Source organism: Bos grunniens, chromosome 2, assembly GCF_055505025.1.
Source record: "Bos grunniens cultivar Pamir isolate PY7600 chromosome 2, Bosgru_T2T1.0, whole genome shotgun sequence".
NCBI lineage: Eukaryota > Metazoa > Chordata > Mammalia > Artiodactyla > Bovidae > Bos > Bos grunniens.
Genome location: NC_141166.1, coordinates 16,427,600 through 16,451,218, shown reverse-complemented (window position 1 = coordinate 16,451,218; position 23,619 = coordinate 16,427,600). Strand labels below are relative to the sequence as shown.

The 23,619-nt window shown below is 50.3% G+C and overlaps 1 protein-coding gene across 7 annotated transcripts in view; it reads left to right on the top strand.

Moving 5' to 3' along the window:
- PHC2 (polyhomeotic homolog 2) overlaps window positions 1-23,619 on the top strand; it is a 113,540-nt gene that overhangs the window by 60,358 nt on the left and 29,563 nt on the right. For 3 of the 7 annotated variants that reach the window (XR_015140103.1, XM_086335215.1, XM_086335216.1), the window contains exons 2-7: window positions 4,377-4,595; window positions 7,205-7,363; window positions 8,410-8,487; window positions 8,934-9,098; window positions 11,402-11,554; window positions 12,602-12,914. Coding sequence is in view for 6 of the 7 variants with exons in the window: in XM_086335215.1 (XP_086191341.1) it covers window positions 4,431-4,595; window positions 7,205-7,363; window positions 8,410-8,487; window positions 8,934-9,098; window positions 11,402-11,554; window positions 12,602-12,914 (1,033 nt within the window). In the remaining variant the exon portion in view is untranslated. Of the gene's footprint in view, window positions 1-4,376; window positions 4,596-7,204; window positions 7,364-8,409; window positions 8,488-8,933; window positions 9,099-11,401; window positions 11,555-12,601; window positions 12,915-17,705; window positions 21,115-23,619 lie in introns of those variants that run through there. The other 4 variants (XM_086335217.1, XM_086335218.1, XM_086335219.1 and 1 more) reach the window with 3 other exon arrangements.

The window sequence follows — 23,619 nt, the reverse complement described above, 5'->3', positions numbered from 1 at the left end:
ACACCACTCTTCTGAACGCCAGTACGTGTGCTCTTACCACGCATTTGGAACTCATATCAGGGTGGGCAACATTATTGTTATTTTTAAATTTGTACTTTATGCCCAATCCCCACCAACTAAGAAAGGGAGTCAGGAGTTAAGGGGCAGGCTTCTAAAGATTCATTAATCTCTACAATTGTAAGCACATTTTTTATATATCTGTGCATTTTTTTCTGGGCTACAGGGCTTAGGTGTCATCATTTCTGATAAGTCTCCAAAAGTTATGAATGTTGAAATGAGGGTCCATGTCTCCTTTCAGTTCCCAGTACTTAGCAACCATACTTCACATGCTATAGATGCTCATCAGAGGTTCAGGTTGTGGGAAAACTAGGAACGTGTTGATTGGGGAACATTTTAGAAGTTTTGACGAGTGGAAGGCAGGACTGGGCAGCTTCGTGCTTTGAAAGCAGAGACACAGTGTAGGTTTGGGCAGCTCAAAGGTTACTTCTCCTTTGAAGTGATCCCTAGTCTGTATGGCAGAGTCTATTCTTCCCTCCTCTGTGCTCCACAGGAGACTGCAAGGGAGCCAGAGAGAGAGAGAGAAACTGGAGAGACAGTGGTAGCCTTCAAAAGTGAGAGCTAGAACAGAGAGAAACAGCCAGCAGAAAGGGAGGAAGAGGGAGTCTCCCTTCCTCTCCATGTGCCTGAGAATGAAAAAGAGGATGTGCCTGGTCAGCCCTGGGGGAGAGACAGAGCCAGGCAGGGGGACCGCAAGAGAGAGAAGAGGGAGCTGGAGCCCGGGGAGTGGGACCAAGAGTGAGCATCGGGGAGAGGGTGTGGGAGAGAAAACAGAGGGGAGGAGTAGGGAGAGAGCGCCTCTGGGTAACTGGAGTAGCCAGTCAGGGTCCATGGGAGGAGGACAATGGGGTGAGAGGGAGAGGGGAATACTATTCTAGAGGAGAGGTGAGTATGAGCACACGGTGAGGGGGGCGCGGGGGGAGGGAGGGCAGCTGTGAGCATGGGGGTGAGAAAGGATGGGGTTGAGGGGGCAGCAACAAGAATGGGGAAACCAGGGGCTGGGGGCAAAAGTCAACAAGACAGAAGAGGGGTGCAGAAGCCAGGATTGAGGCAAAGAAGAGAGGAGGGAGAGGCATGCTTGGGAGCAGAAGAAACGGGCAGACAGGCAAGAGAGTTCAGGAAACACTGTGTCCCATGTTGCTGAAGTCAGTCTCTCGTTCTTTCTCTTTCTCTCTCTTTCTCTTTCCCTCTCTCTTTCTTTCTCTTTCTCTCTCTGTCTCTCTCTCTTTCTTTCTCCCTTTCTCTTTCCCTCTCTTTCTTTCTCTTTCCCTTTGTCTCTCTCTTTCTCTTTCTCTCTCTGTCTCTCTCTCTCTTTCTTTCTCCCTTTCTCTCTTTCCCTCTCTTTCTTTCTTTCTCTTTCCCTTTGTCTCTCTCTTTCTCTTTCTTTCTCTTTCTCTCTCTGTCTCTCTTTCTCTCTCTTTCTCTTTCTCTCTGTCTCTTTCTCTTTCTCTTTTTTCTCTTTCTCTTTCCCTTTGTCTCTCTCTCTTTCTCTTTCTTTCTCTTTCTCTCTCTGTCTCTCTTTCTCTTTCTCCCTCTCTCTTTCTCTTTCTCTCTCTTTGTCTCTTTCTCTCTCCCTCTCTTTTTTTCTCTTTCTCTTTCCCTCTCTCTCTCTCACATGGGGAGCAGCTGCTATCTTGCCTGTGCAGTTTTTCCATAAACAAATGCCTTGCCGTCTTTAGAATGTTGTCTTCTTTTATTTCTCATCAAGAATTGAGTGTACACTGTGCCCAAGATCTGCCCTGGCAACTGCAAAAACACAATCAAGCCAAGGCCTGACCACTCAGGATGTAGCCTGCCCCCTCCTTTATTTGCTGTGGCTGCTGCCTTGTTTCATTTTATTTGTTTATGTCTATAAGTGTACTACTTCCGTTGAGATTTCCTAGGGTGGGACGCAAAGCAAGAACTGAAACCCAATTCTGGTCAACAGTTTGGAAAAGGGAGGTGGGCATTGAACTAAAAGAAGACTTTGAGATTCTGTGGGATATTTCAAGTTTGAACGTAACTCTCATTTACTGACTTGTTGCTTGGTAAGCCTCCTAATTCCAACAGAGCCTTATCTCTACAACTAGGTTGTCAGTTTCTGCAAGATCAGAAGTATGCCTTCTGTCTGTCGCTTTTTATTGAGCCAACCCTTCCTTCCATAGAACATAAGGTAAATTTCAACTGAGCGGAGCACAGGAAATACTTGCTGGCTTTGCTGTTTCATCAGCCTGCACCACCATTATCATCATAAGCATTCTTAACAAGTGAGTGGCCAAAATGAGTCCTAGAGCTGAGTGCAGTTCACGACAAAGAGAATTCATGGAAGGCAGCCTTGCCCTGTGGCAGTAAAAGCAGACATAAAAATTAGGAGAGGGACTTCTCTAGCAGTCCAGTGGTTAAGACTCCACATTTCCAATGCAAGGGGGCGCAGGTTCAATCCCTGATCTGGGAAACTGGATCTCACATGTTTTGTTTGAGTGTGGCAAAACCTTTACTGACAGCTCAAACCTCAGTAGACATCAGAAAATTCATACAGGAGAGAAATTATTTAAATGTGATATATGTGACAAAGTCTTCAGCCGAAATGCACACCAGGATCTCACATGTTGCACAGCATGGCCAAGAAATTTTTTAAAAAGAACAAAATTAAATTTTAAAAAGCTAGGGGAAATCACTACTTAAGGACCTGGTCACGAGTATTGTGTGCTTTGCTTTGAAAGCCGTAGGCCTCTGAACTTCCACTTGCTGCCTTCCGCTGGGAGTAACCTGGGTTTCCTCACCTCCAACCTGCCTGTCCTTGAGCCTTCACCCATACTTTGTGCAGCCCGTGGTGAAACTTGCCCAGTCTGAGGACAGCATCCTGAGGAATGCTGACAACCTCCAAACTGAGCATGTTGAGAAGAAGATGGCAGGGTGTTATTAATGACTATTTTAGTTCTTTGCACTAAGGTTCTCAATATATTATTATTTTCTTCATTTATTAAGTTGGCCTAATCTGCAAGCAGAGAATTGAATTCTATGATAGAATGACGAAGAAGTGTGGTTTTTAGATATAGGGAGGAGTGGGTAGAAGGAAAAGCTTATACACACACATATATATTAGGATTTTTAGGAATAGCATGAAAGAAGAAAAAGAGAGGAACTTGACCTGAGACCTGGGCATGACTTTCCCCTGACTCCTTCCTTTTTTCTCAGTTCTTCTCCATTCCCCATCACATTGCCTTGAAGGGATGCACAGCTTCCAGTTCTGAATCCCAAGCATACAATGGTCCCTGAAGGAATTTCTGGCACTTCCGTCCTTAGTGCCCAGGATAGAAGTTCCAGGAGACTCTGCCAGTTCCACCTTGGAAGAGGATCGATCTGTTGGAACTGGACGGTGGGAACCAGGCTGGGGACAGTTTTAATAACCACAATGGCCAGTGCATAAGGAACTCTCAGTATATGCTCGACTCCCCACTTAGCACTCTATCGTTAATATCCTCCCAACAATCCATCAGTCTCGTGTCTGCCAGGTTAAGACAGAAGGTTAGAGAAGGGTGACTTGCCAAGGCTTCCCAGCTGGTAAGTGGCGGAGCCAGGACTCAAACCCAAGTCTCTCTGACTCCAAAGCCTGTGGTTTTCACCACATTGCTCAACATGGTGTCCTGCTCAGCATAGACCGGGGAGCACTCGCTGAGTACTTTGGGAAGGAAACAGACTCCAAACATACTCGAAGCTCTTCTGTCTTGGCAAACGAGACAAATACAAAAGCAAAGCAAACAATACTCATGACCCGGTCCTTAAGCAGTGATTTCCCCTAGCTTTTTAAAATTTAATTTTGTTCTTTTTTAAAAATTTCTTGGCCATGCTGTACAACATGTGAGATCCTGGTGTGCATTTCAGCTGAAGACTTTGTCACATATATCACATTTAAATAATTTATTTTTACAGTTTATTTTACTGCCTCTTTCTCTCATTCTGTTCTCTCTAGATTTTTTCAATTCCCATTTCTTTCGAGAACTGCCTGTGTAAATACAGACAAGTAATAATTTCTCTGATGTCCAGTTTCTCCACCCACTGATTAACAGGTTGCTGGTGCGAAGGATGCCCCCTAAGGAAGCCCATCACAGGGGGTCCTCCCTGGCTGTCTTTCACCTCCCCGAGCAGAATAACAGATCATAAGGTTTAGATTCGGGCTGACCTGATTTCACATCTCGCCTCGCGATCCTTGTCCTGATGGCAGGGGTGGCTCAAGACCTCGGTTCAGAAGAGGTCCCACCACAGGCTGGGGGCGACAGATGCCTACTTGTGTGTTCTCTAGTTTGTTAAGCATTTCCCTTCTGCCTCTTTCCTCCCAGCACCTGCCTGTTCATCCGCTACCTGAGCACCCTGACTGTGCCATCCCATAGGCCATGGAGGACGAGCTGCCAGTCCCCCATACACCCAGCAGCACAAGTGTCACCAGCAGTGCCAGCGGCAGCAGCAGCAGCAGCAGTAGCAGCAGTGGGGGCAGTGGCCGGCCCACGGGGCCCCACATTTCTGTGTATAGCGGCATTCCTGACCGGCAGACTGTGCAGGTAAGGTGCCACCTGACTACTCATTAACCAGGAGGACGTGTTGGCGTGGTCCGGTCGGACAGCCAGGGTGCCAAGTCAAGAATGGGCACAAGGGCGTATGTTAGTGGCAGATGTCTGTGCATCATTGGAGAAGCAGTGATGCGAGATGGGTTCCCTCAAGGAGGTCTGGGGAGAGTGGAAATACTTAGCAGAGCAGGAAAATGCCTTTCTTACCTGGTGACTCAGACACCACAGGGCCATGTGGGGAGGAGATGCGTGTGAAATTATTAAGGGCAAATGAGTGAAACTAGCAAACAGAAGAAAATGATCAGGATCAGCTCAGCTGCAACCTAGACCCACTATCTAAGTGACCGTTGCCCCATGGCAACTCGAAGTCTCTAACACACAGAGGACCAAAAAGGACCCCCAAACAACCCTTTGTCTTTGCAGCCTTCTGCCTTCTTCCCTAAAGCAGTGGTTTGCAAAATGTCATCCGTGAGGCCTTCTGGGTGACTACACACTGTTCCAAAATGCAGTCATGACCACACATTGCCTGCCATCGGAATGCTGTCCAAAGCATTTTGCCTATTTATCTTCTCCTCCAGCTGGGAGGAGGGTTCTTATTAGGCACAATTCTATAGTTGAGAAAACTGAGGCTCAGAGAAAGTAGTGTCTTATCCAGGGTCATGCAGGTAAAGACAAGAATGCTGAACCTGATCCTCACCCCTCACCCCCATCCCAAACCTGTGTTCTTATTCCCTACAATGTCTGGTTGAAGTTCCTGGATAAAATAGGCAGAAAAGAAAGACCACAGCAGAGAAATGTGTTTTCTGATGGCTTCGTTGTTGCAGTTTGAATGTACCAGATGAGTGTCCTTACCCTGCTTTGGCCCTAGGCCCAGATTAGGGGATGGAGAGCAAGCCACAGCAGATGGTGGGAGAGCCCGAGAAATCTAGCTAGAGCAGACCCCATTAGATACTCTGGAGTCTCCTCTCCTAGCTCTCTCACACTTAATAGCACCACGCTTCCATCCTTGCTGCCTCCTCCAAAGCCTCCTCCCCTGGCCCTTTGCACATGAGTATTTTAGCACGTTTCTAGCTGCTGACATTAGGAGGTGCCCCCCTGCCCCTCCTGCCCCTCACCACAATTCCAGGCAAAAGGGATTTGAGATTTCTGCTCTGGCAAGTGGACTGACCCGAAGTTGTGTTCCACACCCAAGCAGAACCAGTGGGGTGCCTCCTACTTCCATTCGTTCACATCCTCCAGGGAGGAAGAGTCTGTCTCTGCCACTGCTATCTGGATGCTGGGAGGTGCTTTTAAGAGTCTAAGGAAAATAGAAAGGCTGGATAAAGGGAATAAGGAGAAAGAATTACGGGGAGAACAGGTATAAGAAGAACTGAGTACATGTAAAGCAGGAACCTCAGAGGGGAAAGTGCACTGAAGGAAGCGTATGGAGGAGATGGTATGTGGAAAGGGTATCTGGGGAGACCCCAGAGCCCATGGAGAATCTGTGATATCAGCCTGTTTTTATAAAACCCCCAATCTGAGCCCCAAAGTGATTTTGTCCAAGAGCCACCAGCCCCTGGAAATCACTCTGAGCCAAAGAGAGCTAGACTGGAGGCTCACTGCCAGGGGGCAGAACCCAGGGTAGGAGCAGCCCTGTAGCCAAGGGATTCAGCAGAATAAGGGTGGGAAGTGGGCCAAAGCCTGGCCAGGGCCCAAGTAGGGCACCCCCAACCCTGGGAAGATGGCAGGAGAGTGACCAGGTAGGAAGAAAGGAGGAGAATAGAGAAGAAGATACAGGGTCTCGGGGCTGGAGGACAGGTGTTTGCTTTTCCTTGTTCCTGAGGGTGGAGGAGAGGCTTTGAGGAATGGGAGACTGGGAGGGGATCAAAGAGCAGCCGTTTGTTGTTTCCCAGAGAGTGTGGCTCAACCAGTCCCATCCGAAAAGAGGGAATAGCAGTAAGACTAGCGGGAGATGGTGGCTTGAGAGAGGGAGCAATGGAGAGAAGGAGGGAGAAAGTAAAAGAGGAGCACAGCATCCTACGGCTCCAGCAGCACCCTTGTACCTGTAGCATCTCTGTGGCTGTAGCATCCCTGCTCCGCAAGGCCAGAGAGACAGGCTCCTGAGGGACCAGTAGGACCTCTCAGCAGCTGGGGGCAGACCCTGCCAGGAGGGTGTTGCCCTTGGACAGATTTTAGTTTGGCTGGCTGGAACAGGCCCCCACTTCCAGCTTGTGTCTTTCTTCCCATCCCTTTCCCCCCTCTCTGCCTTGTTGAGCTTTGGTTCCCTCTGTCCTCATCACCCCTGTGGGCCTGTTACTCTCATCTGAGGCTGCAGAGTGGTGGGGAGGGTACCTAACAAGCCTGCCATAGGACCCGGTGGCACAGGTCTCCTGTCTCCTGACCTGAGCGTTGTTGGAGGGGCATGTGCTGCCCGTATCCAGACAGAACAGTGTACCCTGAAGAGAGGTGGAAATAGATCAGGTGGGAACGTGTGGAGCTGTGCAAACAGCCATCTCCCCTGCTTCCTGGCGAGTGGGGATCACAGACCTGGTCATTCGGGGGGAGGGGTTGGAGCGGCCTGACTGCAGAAGGGGCTCTTCCCTCCCCCGCCCCACCCTCCGCAGGTGATCCAGCAGGCCCTGCACCGGCAGCCCAGCACAGCGGCCCAGTACCTGCAGCAGATGTATGCAGCCCAGCAGCAGCACCTCATGCTGCAGACGGCGGCCTTGCAGCAGCAGCACCTCAGCAGCACCCAGCTCCAGAGCCTGGCGGCCGTGCAGCAGGTGAGACCGAGGATGCCACCAAAGGAAGTGGGGGAGGAGGCAGGTGCCCCACCCCTCCCACACATTCTCTAACTGCCTCCTCATTGGAACCCCTGCAAAGTAGGCACCACTGTCATCTGCATCCTTCAGCAGATGAGGAGAGAGGCTCTGGGAGGCTCGGACCTCCCCTGGGGTCCACAGAGCTCTCGAGCAGAGGCTCAAGGAGGGACTGCCGGCTGCCTGCCTCACCACAACACCACACCTCAGGGAGGGGACTGAGGGTGCGAGAAGGCATCCACAGGAGAAGGCCGTCACCCATGCAGCCCACTTGTCTGCCCTCAGTGGCTGAGAAGAGCTCAGTCATCCAGTCAACAGAATGCTTATGCACCTACTGTATGCCAGAGTTCATGTCAGCCCTGGGTGCACCGTGGACCTTGTCCTCCTGGAGCTTGTGGTGGGGAGACAGCAAGTAGACAGAAATCCAAATAGACAAGAAAGCAAAGTAGCTAAATACCAGAGTGCTGACAAGCTCTCCCAAAGAGGAGTAACAAGGAGGCCCACCTTAGTCCGGGGGTGGGTGGGGGCCTATCTGCTGGAGGAACGGTGAATGAATGAATGAATGTCTGCCAGAGGAACATTGAGTGAATGAATGAATGTCTGCTGGAGGAACTGAAGAATGAGAGGAAGCTGGCCAAGGGGAGGGCACAGGCTGGACATTCCAGACAGTCTGTGCCCAGCTCGCCATGTGGGAGCCTGTGAGGCGGGTATAATAGAGTGGGGCGGGGTGAGGGGCTGAAGAAAGCTGGAAGCATGGGTGATGGTCCTTGCTGACAGCTGGAGTGCTTCTGTGTAAATGCTCGGCCTCGTGTAAGCCTTTCGGCAATCCTGCAAGCAGTCCCCACTGTATAAAAGAGGAAGCCGAGGCACTTGCTTGAGGGCCTGTAGATGAGCCAGAGTAAGGACATGACTCCTCATCACTGCCCTGCAGTGCATCCCATGGTGGATGAGGGCCGAGGGCCTGGCTGGAGGAGATCTGGGCCTCAGTGACAAGGATTCTTCTTTCCCAGGCAAGCCTGGTGGCCAACAGACAAGGGAGCACTTCCGGCAGCAGTGTGTCCGCACAGGCCCCTGCCCAGTCATCCTCGGTAAGTAGGGTGGGAGCAGCAGGCCAAGCCCACGGTTCCAGGACCACTTCCTTCCTCTTTGCCCAAAATGCTCATGAGCCTCCAGATGCAATGGTGGTGAATCCTCAGTCATGTAGAATCATGGCTGGAATCCATTACTCTCTCCAGAAAAAAAAAAATGTGTGCCACTTTCTAATTTCTGTTTGTAACTCCCTGTCATCTTTACAACGTCAGGGCTCCTGGTTCACGGCTCAGCCCTCTTCCCATGGGGTCCTTCCGACAGCACTGCACACAGGCCAGAGATGCAGCAGTGCTGGGGGGAGATCCAGGACCCAAGAATCAGAGCTGGTCCTAAAGAAGGCTGAGTTCACCAAGGAACAGAGGAGGTGGAGAGAAAGAAGTGGATGAAGGGGTGCAGTTAAGCCACAGAAGCACCCGTTTCCTACTGCACGCATCTCTCTCCTCAGATCAACCTGGCAGCCTCCCCAGCAGCAGCCCAGCTCATCAACCGGGCTCAGAGCGTCAACTCGGCAGCAGCCTCAGGCATCACCCAGCAGGCCGTGCTTCTGGGCAACACGTCTTCTCCAGCCCTGACTGCAAGCCAAGCACAGATGTATCTCCGGGCACAGATGGTGAGTCCCCAGCCTGGGCCATGGCTCAGGTAAGCCAAGAGGACAGAGGCAGAGAAGTTGGGAGCTGGGCGATTAAAGAAGGGTGGCAATTAGAGAAGGGTGGGGAAGAAGCACCAGGCGGACAGTTGGTAGGAAAGCAGGGGTGGCATAAAGAAGGCGGCCTGGAAGGCTGACGGGAGCTTTGATAGTGGCTCCATGACTCAAAGAAAGGTAGGGTTCCAGGCCAAAATTAAGTTACCCATGGTGCCTCCTTTCCTTTCCCTCTGAGAGTGAAACAGAATTATCCTCCTCTTATCAGAAACCACTCCCTAAAATTAGTTACGATAGGGAACGCAAGGGTCTGTGCCCAGGTGGTCTGTCCCCTCAGACACATAAGACAAGCAAGTGCACAAACATCCGATACCCTTCAGAAGTGGGGTCTTAGTCCGCTGGGACTATCCTGCAGGGATTGGCCACCACTAGTTCGGGGCCATGGAGAAGGCAATGGCACTCCACTCTAGTACTCTTGCCTGGAAAATCCCATGGACGGAGGAGCCTGGTAGGCTGCAGTCCATGGGGTCACGAAGAGTCGGACACGACTGAGCGACTTCACTTTCACTTTTCACTTTCATGCATTGGAGAAGGAAATGGCGACCCACTCCAGTGTTCTTGCCTGGAGAATGCCAGGGACAGGGGAGCCTGGTGGGCTGCCGTCTCTGGGGTCGCACAGAGTTGGACACGACTGAAGCGACTTAGCAGCAGCAGCAGCAGTTTAGGGCCAAAAGTGCATTCCAGCCCAGGTGGTGAAGGCGGCCACCAGCTCCAGGAACTGTGTTGCCACCACTGCATTCCCAGCCGGGCCTCCATTCCCATGAGGGCCACCCGGTCAAACGTTCATCAGGTGGGCTTGCTCGGGCCGAATGTACGATATCAGCCCTCCACACGCATACCTAGAGTCCCGCCTTGACACCTGTCCCTAAGAGGTACAGAGGCCCATAAGAAGCTGAGGGGTTCCTAAAGTTAAGCAGACTTTCCCAGGAAAGCAGCAGCATTTGTTCACCCAAGGAAGCAGGCAGGTCTAGGTCTAGATTGGGCTCAGCCCACTCTGAGTCCGGTTCTCCCAGCCCTGCTCTGAATTGTTCTCCCTCCAGCTCCTTGACATACCATCCTGAAGGCTGTATGGCCCCAGCCCTCGCTTAGTTTTTGTGGCCAGAGCTTGACGCTGGGAACTTTTCTGGTTCTGCTCCAGCACGTCAGTTCTTGACTCTGAACTCACTGAGGTGCAGCTCCATTCCTGGGGAGTAGCCTCAGACACCCATGGGGACCAGGCTTCCACTTCTCCAGGGAGCCAGGCAGCCCACGTGACACCACCCACACCTGCTCTGTCTTCAGTTCACCCCATCCCTTCTCTGGCTCAACTGCTCCCACTGGAGCCCTGGAGCCTGGCCACCTCCCTCCCCAGAGTGGGGTGCCCTCACTCAGAGGAGCAGATATGCTGTCATATACATGTCCAGAGCTGGACTCACAAGGGTGGGAGTGTCGCACAGAGACCCTCAGTCCCTGCGCGCCATGCAAGGAGATGTAGACGCGAGTACAAGCTGGTTCCTCTTGGTTCCTCTAGCACTGTTGTCTCTGCTCATGCTGTATAAACACACACACACACACACACACACACACAGAGCCTAATCTAAATTTGACTAAGAAATGGGCAAAAGAATCTAATCTGATCCCTTCTGGCAGAAAGTCCTGTTCTGACCCACACCTAGAGTCCAGAGCAGTTTAGATTTTTTTTTTAATTTTTTATCTTGTATTGGGGTATAGCTGATTAACAGACAATGTTGTGATGATTTCAGGTCAACAGCGAAGGGACTCAGTCATACATACACATGTATCCATTCTCCCCCAAACTCCCCTCCCATTCAGGCTGCCACAGAACTTGCAGGTGAGATTTAGAACATGGTTCCAGGGCATCTGTCTCAGCCCAGGGGCCCTGCTCCCCAGGATGCTGCAGAGACGGACTCGAGGGTGTCCGGCCATCACTATTGGCCCCTTCTCTGGGGTGAGCTCTTGGCAGAGGCTTCTGAAGTACACCTGACTTGGTGCAGCCCCAGGACAGCCCCCTAGCCCTGGCCCTTCCCTGCCCGGCCTGGATCAGGACTTGAGGACCTTCTTGAGATTTTCAGGAGGCACCCCTGGATTCTCTCCCTCTCCCACCTCCCCCGCCTCCTCCCCCCAACCCTGTCTGCTCCCTGGCTGAGCTGTCGTGTCCTGTGGCTGAGCCCACAGTGGGCAGGTAAAAGGCGCCTCGTTTCCTGTGATTCCAGGCCCAGCCAGGTAACCTGGTGCAGGTAGCTAGGAGCCTAGGCGGCACTGTTCCTTTGTCCCCTCAGCTCATCTTCACGCCCACGGCCACCGTCGCTACCGTGCAGCCTGAGCTCGGCACTGGCTCCCCCGCCCGGCCCCCCACCCCTGCCCAGGTGAGGATTCCATGCTTGTGGGCGGGCAGGGGGGTGGGGACCCCTGCCGAGGGGGCACTGATGCTGGGTCTGGGCCCGAGCCCTGGAGGAGCTTTGGATGTCTCGGGGTGCTCCAGGAAAGCAGGTGGGAGACGGGTGTCCCATTACCCCTAGACTCACTCCTTGATTCCTCTCTGAGAAGGCCTCGGCCACTCCGGACCCTGCTTCGGGCCTCGACCACAGGGCAGGAGCAAGTGTGATTGCCAGAACCGGTGGCCCTCACTACCTTATACCCTCCCCAGGATGAGCTCTGCTGTCATTGCTTTTCAAGAGGAAAATTCCACTCTGATTACACATGCTAGCAGCTCTAGGAATCAGGAAAAACGGCATGCAAGAGGGAGCAAGGATGAGTCCTAGGTCCCTTCTTTCTGCTAGGAGCACACAGACACAGCTGTGGCTGTAAAGATTCTGTGGGAGGTGGGAAGGAACCAGCCCCATCTAAAGGATGGGGGTCAGACGCGAGTCTGGCACAGCCTCCATGTGTCCAGCAGAGGGTGCCAGGGACCAAGTTGAGTCAGCTTGCCCGTCCTGATGTGTAAACCCGATCCTCAGGACAGGATAATCCTTCACCTGGGAGACCTTGCTGGTCAACTCGCTTTCACTTTTGCCCTGGCCTTTCCCAGTGTGGGAAGCCCCATGCCCTGCCATGATTCTAAGTGGTACGCAGCCCATCCTGATAGATTGGGGGAGGAGGGGAGGTAACAGAAGGGAGAAGCAGCCCCGGCCTCCCTGCCCCCGCCTGCCCCAGCCAAGGCAGACATCCCTGCTCAGAATTTAGTTTCTTCTGCAGATGAATCCAATGACCAGCACTCTGTCTGTCCCCTTTAGAAACTCTGCTCCTGGTTTCTCCTTCAGCCCCTTGTCTCGTCTCTCTCGCTTTCTTTACGATCTAACAACTCTCACGTTCAGCACTCCTGGATCCATCCCTAACTCCTTCCCTGTCTGAACAATGTGTCGGCATTGCTCACACCCACATTCTCTGGACTCCTACAGACCCCTCTTTTCCAGGTACAGAACTTGACCCTCCGATCACAGCAGACACCAGCTGCAGCAGCCTCGGGCCCTACCCCCACCCAGCCTGTCCTGACCAGCTTGGCCCTGAAGCCCACGCCAGGTGGTAGCCAGCCTCTGCCTACCCCATCACAGGGCAGAAACACTGCTCAGGGTTCCCCTGCAGGTGCCAAGTCTGGCACAACTGACAGTGTGACAGAGCCACTCAAGAGAGGAGACAGCAACGGCAGTGTGCCTGGGAGCTTGGAGGGCCGGGCTGGGCTCAGCCGGATGGTGCCCACCGTGGCTACCCACCCGCTCATTGCACCAGGTAAGCACTCCAGGAGGAAGGATCCTATCCCAGAAAACTCAGAAGGACGATGGGTCAGGGGGAAACTTTCACACTCTCCTATTTCCCATGGGCAAGATAAGATGTCAGCCATGGGTCTCTCTTTCCCCTTCTACAGTCTTGAGATGTTCTTCAGCTCCAGATTCTGTTTCATGCTTCTTGTCCAGCTTTAAAGAAGGAAGCCATGTTAGTGGAAATAAATGGGACCTTCTTTTTCTTTTTTTTAAGAGGAGAACCTTGTTCATATAAATGGTCCATCATTTAATTTTCTTTTATTTGGCCACACCATGTGTCATGTGGGATCTTAGTTCCCCATCCAGGGATCAAACCCATGCCCCCTGTAGTGGGAGCACAGAGTTTTAACTGGACCGCCAGGGCAATCCCAAATAAGACCTTCTTCACAATGGGTACCATGATTCTCAGGGTACCAAATCATAGCTCTTCACCTAGGCAGTGGAGGTTTGGCAGTTACAGTATTTTGAAATTCTCTAAGAGTCAGCAAAAAAAGGATAGGGGCTAGCCAGAGGCATGTAAGAACCACACAGGGAGATGAGGAAGTGAGAAGTTTATTTTCTCATCACTCAACAGACATCTGTTGACTAATATGCGTTGGTTATGTTGCCAGTTCCGGGGGTGCCGAGATAAATAAGACATGGGCCCTGCCTCCCAGGTGGGCAGGGTCTGGAGAGACAGACGAGTACAGCCTGTCATAGATGTTAGCTCTGAGCCCCGAAGGATCACAGAGGCACCATCTAGCCTGGGGGAGAGGAGCCAAGAAAGGTTTGCCAGTAAGAGTGGTACTCAAGAATAAACCTTGCAGATTAAAAAAGTAATAATCCAGCAGATTACTTATGAGGCAAATTATATGAACAAGATGAATCAGTATTCCCTAGGGCTAGATTCTCTCTGCTGCTAAAATTCTCCCAGCGCTGCCTACTGAAGGCAATCTTTAATGAGGAAATCTGCCAACAGCCCTGGAAGCCAGACTAATCAGTCTCGGGAAGAAGACCAAGCTCTTATAGCACAGAAATGTAGTGATGGACCGTGTGACCTTGCATTAAAGATAGAGTCACCCTGGTCACATCCCTGAAATAACTACTCCCACTCCGTCCTCACCCAGACCATTTTACCATCCAGTCTAACCTGCGTTTTTATTTTTCTTGAGAGCCTACTTTGTGCTTGTTACTAGATTAACCACAATGATCAAAATGTGATTTCTCACCTAAAGGAGGGTGCAATCAAAAGGAGGGAGGTAGATTTTTAAGCAAATCCATTCAATTTCATAATTGCCATTGTAGGAGTAAGTATGAGGTACAGGGGGCCCAGATGGACACCTCTGTGCCAGGCAGGATGGACAGAGGTGCTGCCCCCAAGGAAATGGCACTGGATATTGAAGCAGGAGTCGTCTCCCCAACAAAGGACGGGAAGACATTCTAGACAGATGACAGAGGCGTAGGTAGAGCCTTGTAATGTGAACCGAGAAGAGCCTGAATTCAGGTCCTTTATTCACCCTCTGGAGGCCTCAAGGACAGAGGTGGTCTCTGCCTCCAGCGGACCCTCTGAGCTGAGGCAGGCAGCTCTCTGTAGAAGCCTAACCGCCCTGTGACTCCGGGCCTTTCTTCCTGTCTGGCATTGCTTTCTCCAGAGACTAGTCCAGCTTCTTCCTTTTATGGAGAAATAAACTGAGGCTCAGAGGGTAAAGTCTGGGTAGGGGGAGGTGGGGTGTCTTAAAATGAGCTGATATCAGCTGAGACTAAAGCAAGGACCCCAAATTAACATTTCTCCTACCTCCTCACACAACCTACAAACCATAGAGCTACATCTGCATTTCAAGACTTCCTGAGAATCCCGTTTCTACCCAGGTCAAAATGTAACCCCTGCCTAGATCTAAGCCAGCGCCCACCCCCCAGATTCTAAGGACCCTTCAATGGAAAGACTAGTTCTTAGGTTTCCTCCTAAGGCTCCTAGGCAACCCTGGGGCCTCAAGAAAACTGAACACAAAGGGGACCAGCACTGATAAAAACCTCTGATGTGTATTAGACAATACGCTGGGCTTTTTAATGTACCCCACCTCTTCTGCTTTTCAGAAGAACCCCCGTAGATATTTTCATCCATTTTACAGATGAGAAAACCGAAGTTCAGAGTGGTTACCCAAGAAATTACTATAAATATCACTCAAGGTCACATCAGTATTACGTGGCAGAACTGGAAACCGACTCCACGTCTGGCTGAGTCAGACAGTGCGCTCTTAATCATCAAGCCGTGTTTGCCTCTTTCAGCTCTTTTGGGGCTTCCTAGGCCTTTCTTATTCCTGACCCAAAGTTCAAAGAGCCTCGTGGTTCTCAGATTGTTCTGGGTTTTACAGTCTAGCAGAGGGCTCTCTTTTCTTGAGCCTGATAAAAGGGAAGGCCAATGAGTTACAGACCGAGGCCCAGGGCCCCAGCTGTGGCCTAAGACTAACAGTATGTGGCTATAGGCAGTACAAGAACTCTCTGTGGAGCAGCTGTGAGTTGCAGACCACAAAGACTCTCTCCCCAGTGACAGGAATCAGTAGGCTTTGCATTGTTCCTGCCTCCCACTGTCCCCCCAGTTCTTCCCTTCCCCTCCCACCCCTTCCTCTCCATGGTTCTACTCCCCACCCTCAACAGCCCGAATGGAAGGCAGCAGGGAGGCTTAAGATGCTAACAGATCCTTTCAGGGCCTCTAGAACAAAAAAAAGTCTGAAATAATTCTCCTGACCTGATGGGGGTGGGGAGGGGATGGCCAGGAGCAGCACCTGCCCTGGGCCGCCACTGTTCCCCAGGCAGGAGGTAACTTCTGGCCTCCTGCCCAGCCAACACACTGTGAATGAACGGCAGGGATCAGAGTGTGTGCGCATGTGCGCGCGCGTGTGTGTGTGTGTGTGTGTGTGTGTGTGTGTGTGTATGTATGAGAGAGAGAGAGAGAGAGACTGAGAGAGAGGGACTGGGGAGTGGAGTGGCAGGTTTTTGTTTGTTATTGAAGCATTTTTTGAGCTGGCTGGCTGGCTGCCCGCAGGGAAAGTAACCAGTGGAGACTTGTGATGGGGGGCAGTGGCGGGGGTGGGGGGGACAGCAGAGAGGAATGTGTTCTCTGGGGGCCATTCCCTCCCCAGCAGGCAAATGCTGCAGTCCCAGCTGGGACTGCTCCCACTGACAGCTGTTTAGGGGCAAAGCCCCTCCCCCCATGGCAAGCTCCCTGCTGTTCCTGCTTCTGTCACCTTGGCAACGGGCTTCTTTAGGCTCTGCAAATAGAAAAGGTCCCTTATGCCAGCAAGGGCCTGGGTTGGTGTGGGGGGGGGAGAGGGGAGGGGGCGGAGAGCAGAGCAGAGAGGTTGGGCCTCGCAATGTGATGGAAAGACTGAACCAGGAGGGCAGAAGAAGGGTCTCCTTAGGTCTGGCCTCCAGAGGAGACCAGGGGGAGCTGGGTCACAGCTCCTGATAAGAGGCTTGGTTCTTGGAGTCCCCATTCTAGTGGCTCCACTCAAGGCCCCTAGACGTACACGGAGGCCCAAAGGTGAGAAGAAAGTGGCTGGCCAGGAGGGAGATGCTGTCATAAAAGAGAGCCGTCCAGTCACTGAAAATCCTGGGCGCTTTTCACACAATTGTGCTCCAGATGCCGGGTCTTTGTTCTGTCTCTTCATCCCTCCTCAGGTCTCTGGAAGGAGAGAGAATTCACTGTTGGGAAGGCCTGCCACACAGTGGCTTTGTTTTTACCACAGAGAGGGTTTTGTGTCAAGGAGCGGGGATTCTGTCTGTGAGAAGCTGGACAGTGTGACGCGTGCTGATTCCAGGACCCTTGGGTACCATATTTCCCTCCCAAAGCACCTGCCAAACTGCAGGGTAGAAACACTTTTGCTGAGAAAGTTCAGTAAAAACCAAAACATTACATGAAGTCCTGTTTTCTAGCTCCAACAATTTTAATGTTAAAATCAGGCAACCAATTATGACGATCATTTCAGTTACCCACTGTAGGACCAGATTGAGATTACTAAGCATCTCCTCCTTGTATTAGGTCAGGGTTGGGAGAAGCCAGCAGATACCAGCAGAGAAGTTTTATATTTGCTGAACATTTCCCACCATGGGTGTGCGTGTGTGAGAGAGAGAAAGAGGAAAGGCAGACTGTGTGCCTTGGAACTGTCGGGCGTTCCTTCTTTCCCCGACTCTTTCCCCCTAAGCTCCTCTTATGTTACATCCATGGTTGCTGCCAGTAATAATAATTACCAACCAATAATGAACAACCATGTTCCAGGCACTGTACTAAATGCCTAACCTACATATCTCATTTACTCCTAGCAATAATTATTCATCTCACAAATGAAGAAGGTATGGCTCAGAAAAAAATAATTAGTTACCATCTCCATATAGCTTTCCCTCCTTAATTGTTCAATTCAGCTCCACAAACACTCATTTAGCACCTATTATGTGCCAAACACGATGCCAACCATATGGGCATTAGAGTTGAACAAGTGTAAAATCTAAGAGGGGCTATGGAAATTTGAGTCGCGCCTTGAAAACTGAGTATGTTTCCAGAACAGAAGTGAAGGGGATTATCTCAGCTGGCACCGGGAGGCATCTATGCCCAGAGTGCCCACGTGGGCCTGGGACCATCTGTGCACGTAGATGGGCCCTGGAGCTCCTTGCTCCTCCCTGGCCCCACCGCCATTAGCTGTGGGACTCCCAAAACGCTCAGTCCATCCATCCCCCGTCATGTTTACCTCTCTTCTAGTGGACCTTGCCTTTTTTTACATTTCAGATGCCTGCCCCCACCATCCACAGATGACTCCTCAGTACACAGCCAACTCTGCCCCCCACCCCCGTCCCCAGCGATTTCCAGCTGTCTATGGGATCCTCCCAAGAGGATGTCACCCCACCTGCACACACATTTTTAAAATTTGGAGATTCATACATCAACCCCCAAAGCTGGAGGTCTCCCTCTTCAGAAAGGATCCCCCTTTCCCGTTCCTGGCCACTGTCTGCAGTCATCAGGTATTCCTGGACCCAGGCTTACAATCTCAAGACGGTTTTGATTCATTTCCCTTCAGGGAGGCAGGAGTGTTTGAATGGGAAAAGCATAGGCTTCACAGTGAGACCTGGTTTCAGACCCCAGCCTCATCACTTACTGGTTCTGTGACCAGCATCCAGTTACTTCATCTCTGTAAACCTTGATTTCTTTGTTTATAAGACTAAGATGGTTATTTTTACCACATGCTATAAAGATGGATGAGATGCGATGTGTCCAGCACTGAGCAGGCTCACAGTACTCATTCCCTTTCACTCCTTATTCCCACCCTCCATCACCACCCACTTTCTCACCATGTTCTGACCATATTTTCTCTGTGTCAGCTCCCAGGTTTGCTTAAGGCCCGCTGACCATATGAGGTTTAACTGACCACCTGACCCTCCTCCCATACTTGCCAGAGTCACCGTCCTCAGAGACTTGCTCCTTGCTTGTTTAGAAACCTTCACTGCGTCTTTTATTTCCTGCTTCATCGGGTCACAGGAGGGATTCAATAATTAGCATGTTAATGACTTCTGACCACTGACTCTGACTCTGGGTAGGGGCCTTCAAGACCCCAGAACCACTGTAATTGCTCAGGGCTTCCCCGCACAGATCCTCCACCTCTCCTCCCCCAACCCCAACCCCTTTGTGACCAACATGACCTGTGCAGACCTTCCATCTCTCCTCCTGGCATCACACTCCCCCTTCCTCATCCATCCAAGATTACCTCCAAAGTTCTCAACAGCCTCCAACTAACCCTTGAAAGCCTGCCGTCTTAATTTGCACTTGCTGACTGCACCCTTCACTCACCCGTCAGCATTTTTCAAGCGTTTATGAGATCCAAGACACCCTGCCTCATGTGTCAAATGAAGTCAATTTTCCCTGAATCTGCTGCATTGTAGGAGTCTCCTGGAAACAACTCCCCTTGCTCGTAACATGGGAACACTGCCCATTCGCCTCAGAGCCTGCTTGTAAGGAGTAAATGAGACTCAGATTATAAGAATGCTTTGAGAAGTTCAAAGCAATATATACATAGCAGGTAGTATTTTAAGAATAGCTACCGTGTATTGTGCATCTTCTCAGCATGAACAAAGGCAGTGAACCTCTCCTCTTTGTGGTTGAAACATAATCTTCCATTTGATACTAACAGACTGCTCTGTGAAGTGTATCACTGTTTGTAGAAGAGGAAATCAAGATTCGGAGAGGTTAAACAATTTGTCTTCAGTTGCACAGCCTGTAGGTGGCAGAACCAAGATTCAAACCAGATCGGTCTCTAAAATCCATGTTGTTAGCCACTTCTGCTGTATTTTCATCCCTCTACCAAGGGTGGGTAGTTTCCTTTCTAATGCTGCAAGCTGTCCTACAAGGAATCCTGCCTACAGAGGGTGTCTGGTGGTTTTGCCAGGTAGCTGCAGGGCAGGTCTAAAGATATTAGGGCATAGACAGCCCGCCACAGCATGTCCCAAAGGTGGGCAACCCTGTTTTTGTAAACTTGTTTCCTCTGCCAGGGAGATTCCCTCAGCTCCATTTCCCCTCTCACATTCCTCCTAGGCCTCAGCCTGGCAGGACTGCATCTCAGAAAATCCATGTGCCTATTTCTTCAGATTTTCCTAAAAGAGCTTCCTTGTCTAGTTATGTGTATGTGGGACTCTGACCTCCAGAGTCAACCTCAATTTCAGTCACTCCCTGAGGCCTAATCACGTGAGGTATCTTTGGAGATGAGCAAGCTCTGAAGGGTGCTGGCATCATTTAGACCCCCCCACCCCCCAGCAAACTGCCTCCTCTCTGGCTGTTCTCACACCAGTCACCAGGGGTTCAGCTGCACAGGATGCCCTGTAGGTCCCTGAAAGCACCATGGTATTTAAGGCCTCAGGTCTTCCCACGTGCTCTTCCTTTCATCATCTTCAGAACTCTGAATCATGCTAAATACTCACTTCCTCCAGGAAGCCTTCTCTGCTTTCCTTTCCAAGCTGAATCTCCTTTTCTGTGTTCTCAGTAATGTGTGCTTGTCTCCTGTCGTTAATATTTACCAAGTGATGCTGAGGGTATCTGTTTACCAACTCTCTCTTGCTAAACTGTATTCCACTAAACCTATTCTAGGGACCAGGTTTTGGCCAGCACCAAACACAGCGCTTGCTCTGTAGTCGGTGCTGTGATTTTTGTCGCGTGAACGAATAGCTGAAAGTATCTCTTCATTTAACTCTCTAAGCCCTGAAGAGTAGTAGGTAGTAGAAAGTTATGCCATTCCTCTCTTGCAAGCACCCTCCCTTCACTGGTAGTCCAGGTAATTCCAAACTCTAGTCAAGCATTGCAGCTCAGAGAAAAATGTGTTTGAGCAAACCTCCAACCTACATCTGGGATGCTCGCGGCTCCCGTGTGTTTTGAGGCAAGAATCCCAGCACTTCTGGACACTGAGCTTTTTCCTGCATCCAGGAAGACTTAGGATCAATCGAGATCCATTACTGGTCACAAGTTCTGGCAGTGCATGCAGCAAAGGGCGCGAGTCGGTGAACCCTCACAGCCGGCCCTCCTGCACAGGGGCCCTTAATCCTCTGGCTGCTAACAACCAACTGTTTGGGGAACGGTGAATTGGTCTCTTCAGATTCTAAGGCGGCTGTCAAGGTTAAAGCACAAGACGGGAAAGAAGAGCTGACCTAGAGTCTCTCCACTGAGCTGGGCCCTAATGTGGGGAGGCCCTAGGCCTGCCCCTCCTCTGTTCCGTAACAGAAAGGGCTGACGAGGCCTTCCAGAGCCATGGCTGAGGTCCCACGGAACCAAGCTTTTGTTCCCTAGAAGCAGTGAGCCTTCTAGCAGTGGGGGATAGGGACAGCCAAAAGAGTTCCAAGCGAAAAATGAAGCCCCTGGACTGTAGGAGGAAATAAAGGCCCAGAGAGATTTCTGTGCATTAATATTTCAAAAAGTGACATGCCCCATCTGAGCTGTAGAGAAGAGGGGTGCGGCCGCCTTTGGTATGGTGGCTTCAGTGGGAAGTGCCCATCATCAACCACCCCACTGACCTCACTATGATCAACAGCAGATAGATGCTGAGCATCTACGGACATGTAGATTATTGTGCTGGACAGTGTGGAAGGGAAAAGAAACACTGAACGTTAGTTCAACTAAAGCACATCTCTAAAGTTAAAAAAAAAAAAGAAACATAAAACTTTGACTCAAAAAGCATATAATCTGGCCAGATAGACAGAAAATAAACGCACAAAAGCATAAAAAGTATTCCAGTTTAAGATACCACTGACTGTAAAATGCACCATGTTTTTGCCTCTAAGGAAAGCACTACCAATTAAACCAGCATCATCAACTGTAATATGCAGCCTAATTCAAAAGATGTTAAAATGGTGGTGGGGGATAAGAATTTTTAAACATTGATGAAATACATCTACAAGATAGTACATGTTAAATCACAAATGAATCAAAGAAATCAGCAGTAAAAGCAAGCGCATTCAGGACTTCCGAGGGAAAACCCGTAACTGAGGGTCAAGGCAGAGAGAACATGAGCTGAGCCTGGGCCAAAGAAGCTTATGCCTTACTGAGATCACTGAAGCAGAAGGAGGGCATTCCAGAAAATGGAAGCACTGAAGTTGAAGCCAGAAGGGCACAGTGGAGAGGAATGCTGTACAGACAGTGAGCAGAGCAGTTAGGATGGATGAAGGTAAGGGCAGGCAGGCGGTGAGCAGAGGTTACACAGGAGGAAGGTCTTCAGTAAACCAGAGTGCTGATAAAACCAAAATGGCCTATAGGGTTATCCCCAACTCATGCCTGTCCAAGCTCTGAAGGGGAAGAGTTCTGTGGCACAAACAAGCTGGAGTTCCACCTTGCTGTCATTCATTCATACAGCCACACTGAGCATCTGCTAAATTCTAGGCACTTTGGAGGAAACAATCCTAAATTCTGTCTATCAAAGCAGATAAGTCATTCACTGAAATAACTGTGAGTGTAGATATCATCGTGACCCCCACTCTAAAGATGACGAGCCAGAGGTCCAGAGAGGTCCAGTGATTGCCCAGCCTCCCACTGCTGGGAAGTGGCAGGAAAGGGAGGTTGTGAGGATTTGATTTATGGCACTCTAGACAGTGTGAGACAGGGTACAAACTTCTGTACAGGGTGCAGTGAACAGTAAAGATTGCTTGGATCAAAGAAATAATATTAAAAGGTTATTTTATATTGTAAGAAGATCTTGAACACCAGGGGCCTTAGACAACCACAGACAGAGGAGAGTCCCTGATGGCTTTTAATCAGGGATCAGATCTGTGCCCTAGGAAGATTAATTTGTGATCTATCCACAAGTCAGATTATAGAGAGAAGAAACTAGAATCAGAAAGACCAATTAGAAATGTACTACAACGCTTTAAATAAAAGGAATTTGACTCAGCACAATGCTGGAGTTAAATCATGGTCTTTGCTTTTATTAACCTTGAAAGTTTAAGGACGTACATTCCCCCTGCCCCAAAATATCCTGGAGTCTTTGATCTATGAACTTCTCTAAGCTTTCATGAGCTTTGTTTCCAGCCTCAGCATGTGCTAGCATCATTTGTCCTGAAACAATGGCCTTCCACAAGCAGCACAGGGTTGGGGAGAGTGGGACAGAGAGGAGGTCCAGGGATGGAGGGCTGGGAGGCCAACAGTTGCTTCTCCCAGTCTTGGTGAACACATGTGTACTGTGCCTAACTGTACTCTTATGCACTATAGATCTAGAACCTACTCTAAACTTCCTTTTTCCACATTATAAATCCTGAATTTTAAACTCTTTTCCTATGATAGCCACCCTGCCCCCATCAGACTGTATGATCATCTAGCCCAAACCTCTTGTCTCACAGATAAAACCCTGAAGTCCTGGGAAGGAAAAGGACCTGTCTCGGGCCACATAGCCAGTGGGTGGCAGGACAAGCCTCTGACCCTCTTAGCCTCTCTGACCTGTACCATCTCCAGCTCTCAGCTCAAACCAGCAGCCCCTAGATGGACTCTGTTCCCAGGATAGGAATTCATGGTTTGGGGATAAGGGAGAACAAGTTTCACCTGAGTCTTCAGTGATACTTCCCCTCATCTGCAGATCTTTTTGACTGCTAGAGCCTATCCAGGCACTTCATGGCCTCTGCAGTATCTCTTGGGTGTCTTAACAAGGATCATCTTAAAAATCCCTGATTACTAAGTTTGCCTGATTAACAGTCTTTACCTGATTGTTAAGTTTTGAGCTGTTCAGGGTGAAATTAGGAGACAAAGCTCAGGTTGGGGTCAGGGGCAATTTATAATCACCAAATGCCTGCTGGCATTTCCAGTTGGATGCTCTACCATCACCTGAAGCCCCACACATTTCTCACAAAACCTCATTACCGTCCATGTTTCTCTCTGCCACAGTTCACCGTCATCCAGGGCCATCCATACACCCTCCTCCTCTGCCTCCAACAGTAGGTCACCAAGGAGCATTTTGTGTCGCTTTAACACCTCTTGTTTCTGTCCTCTCCTTTCCATTCCTGCTGACATTCTGCTTGAAACTCCACATGGGCTTGTGATGAGATAGCTGGGAACCTATGTGTAATATAGACAAAATTTAAGAAAGAAGGTGCTTCCCCTAACTGTGTGTGCAGTCTGCTTCCTTTGCACCTGTGTCACAGGATCCTTTCACATGTCAGCTCAGGACCCAGAATTGGCATTC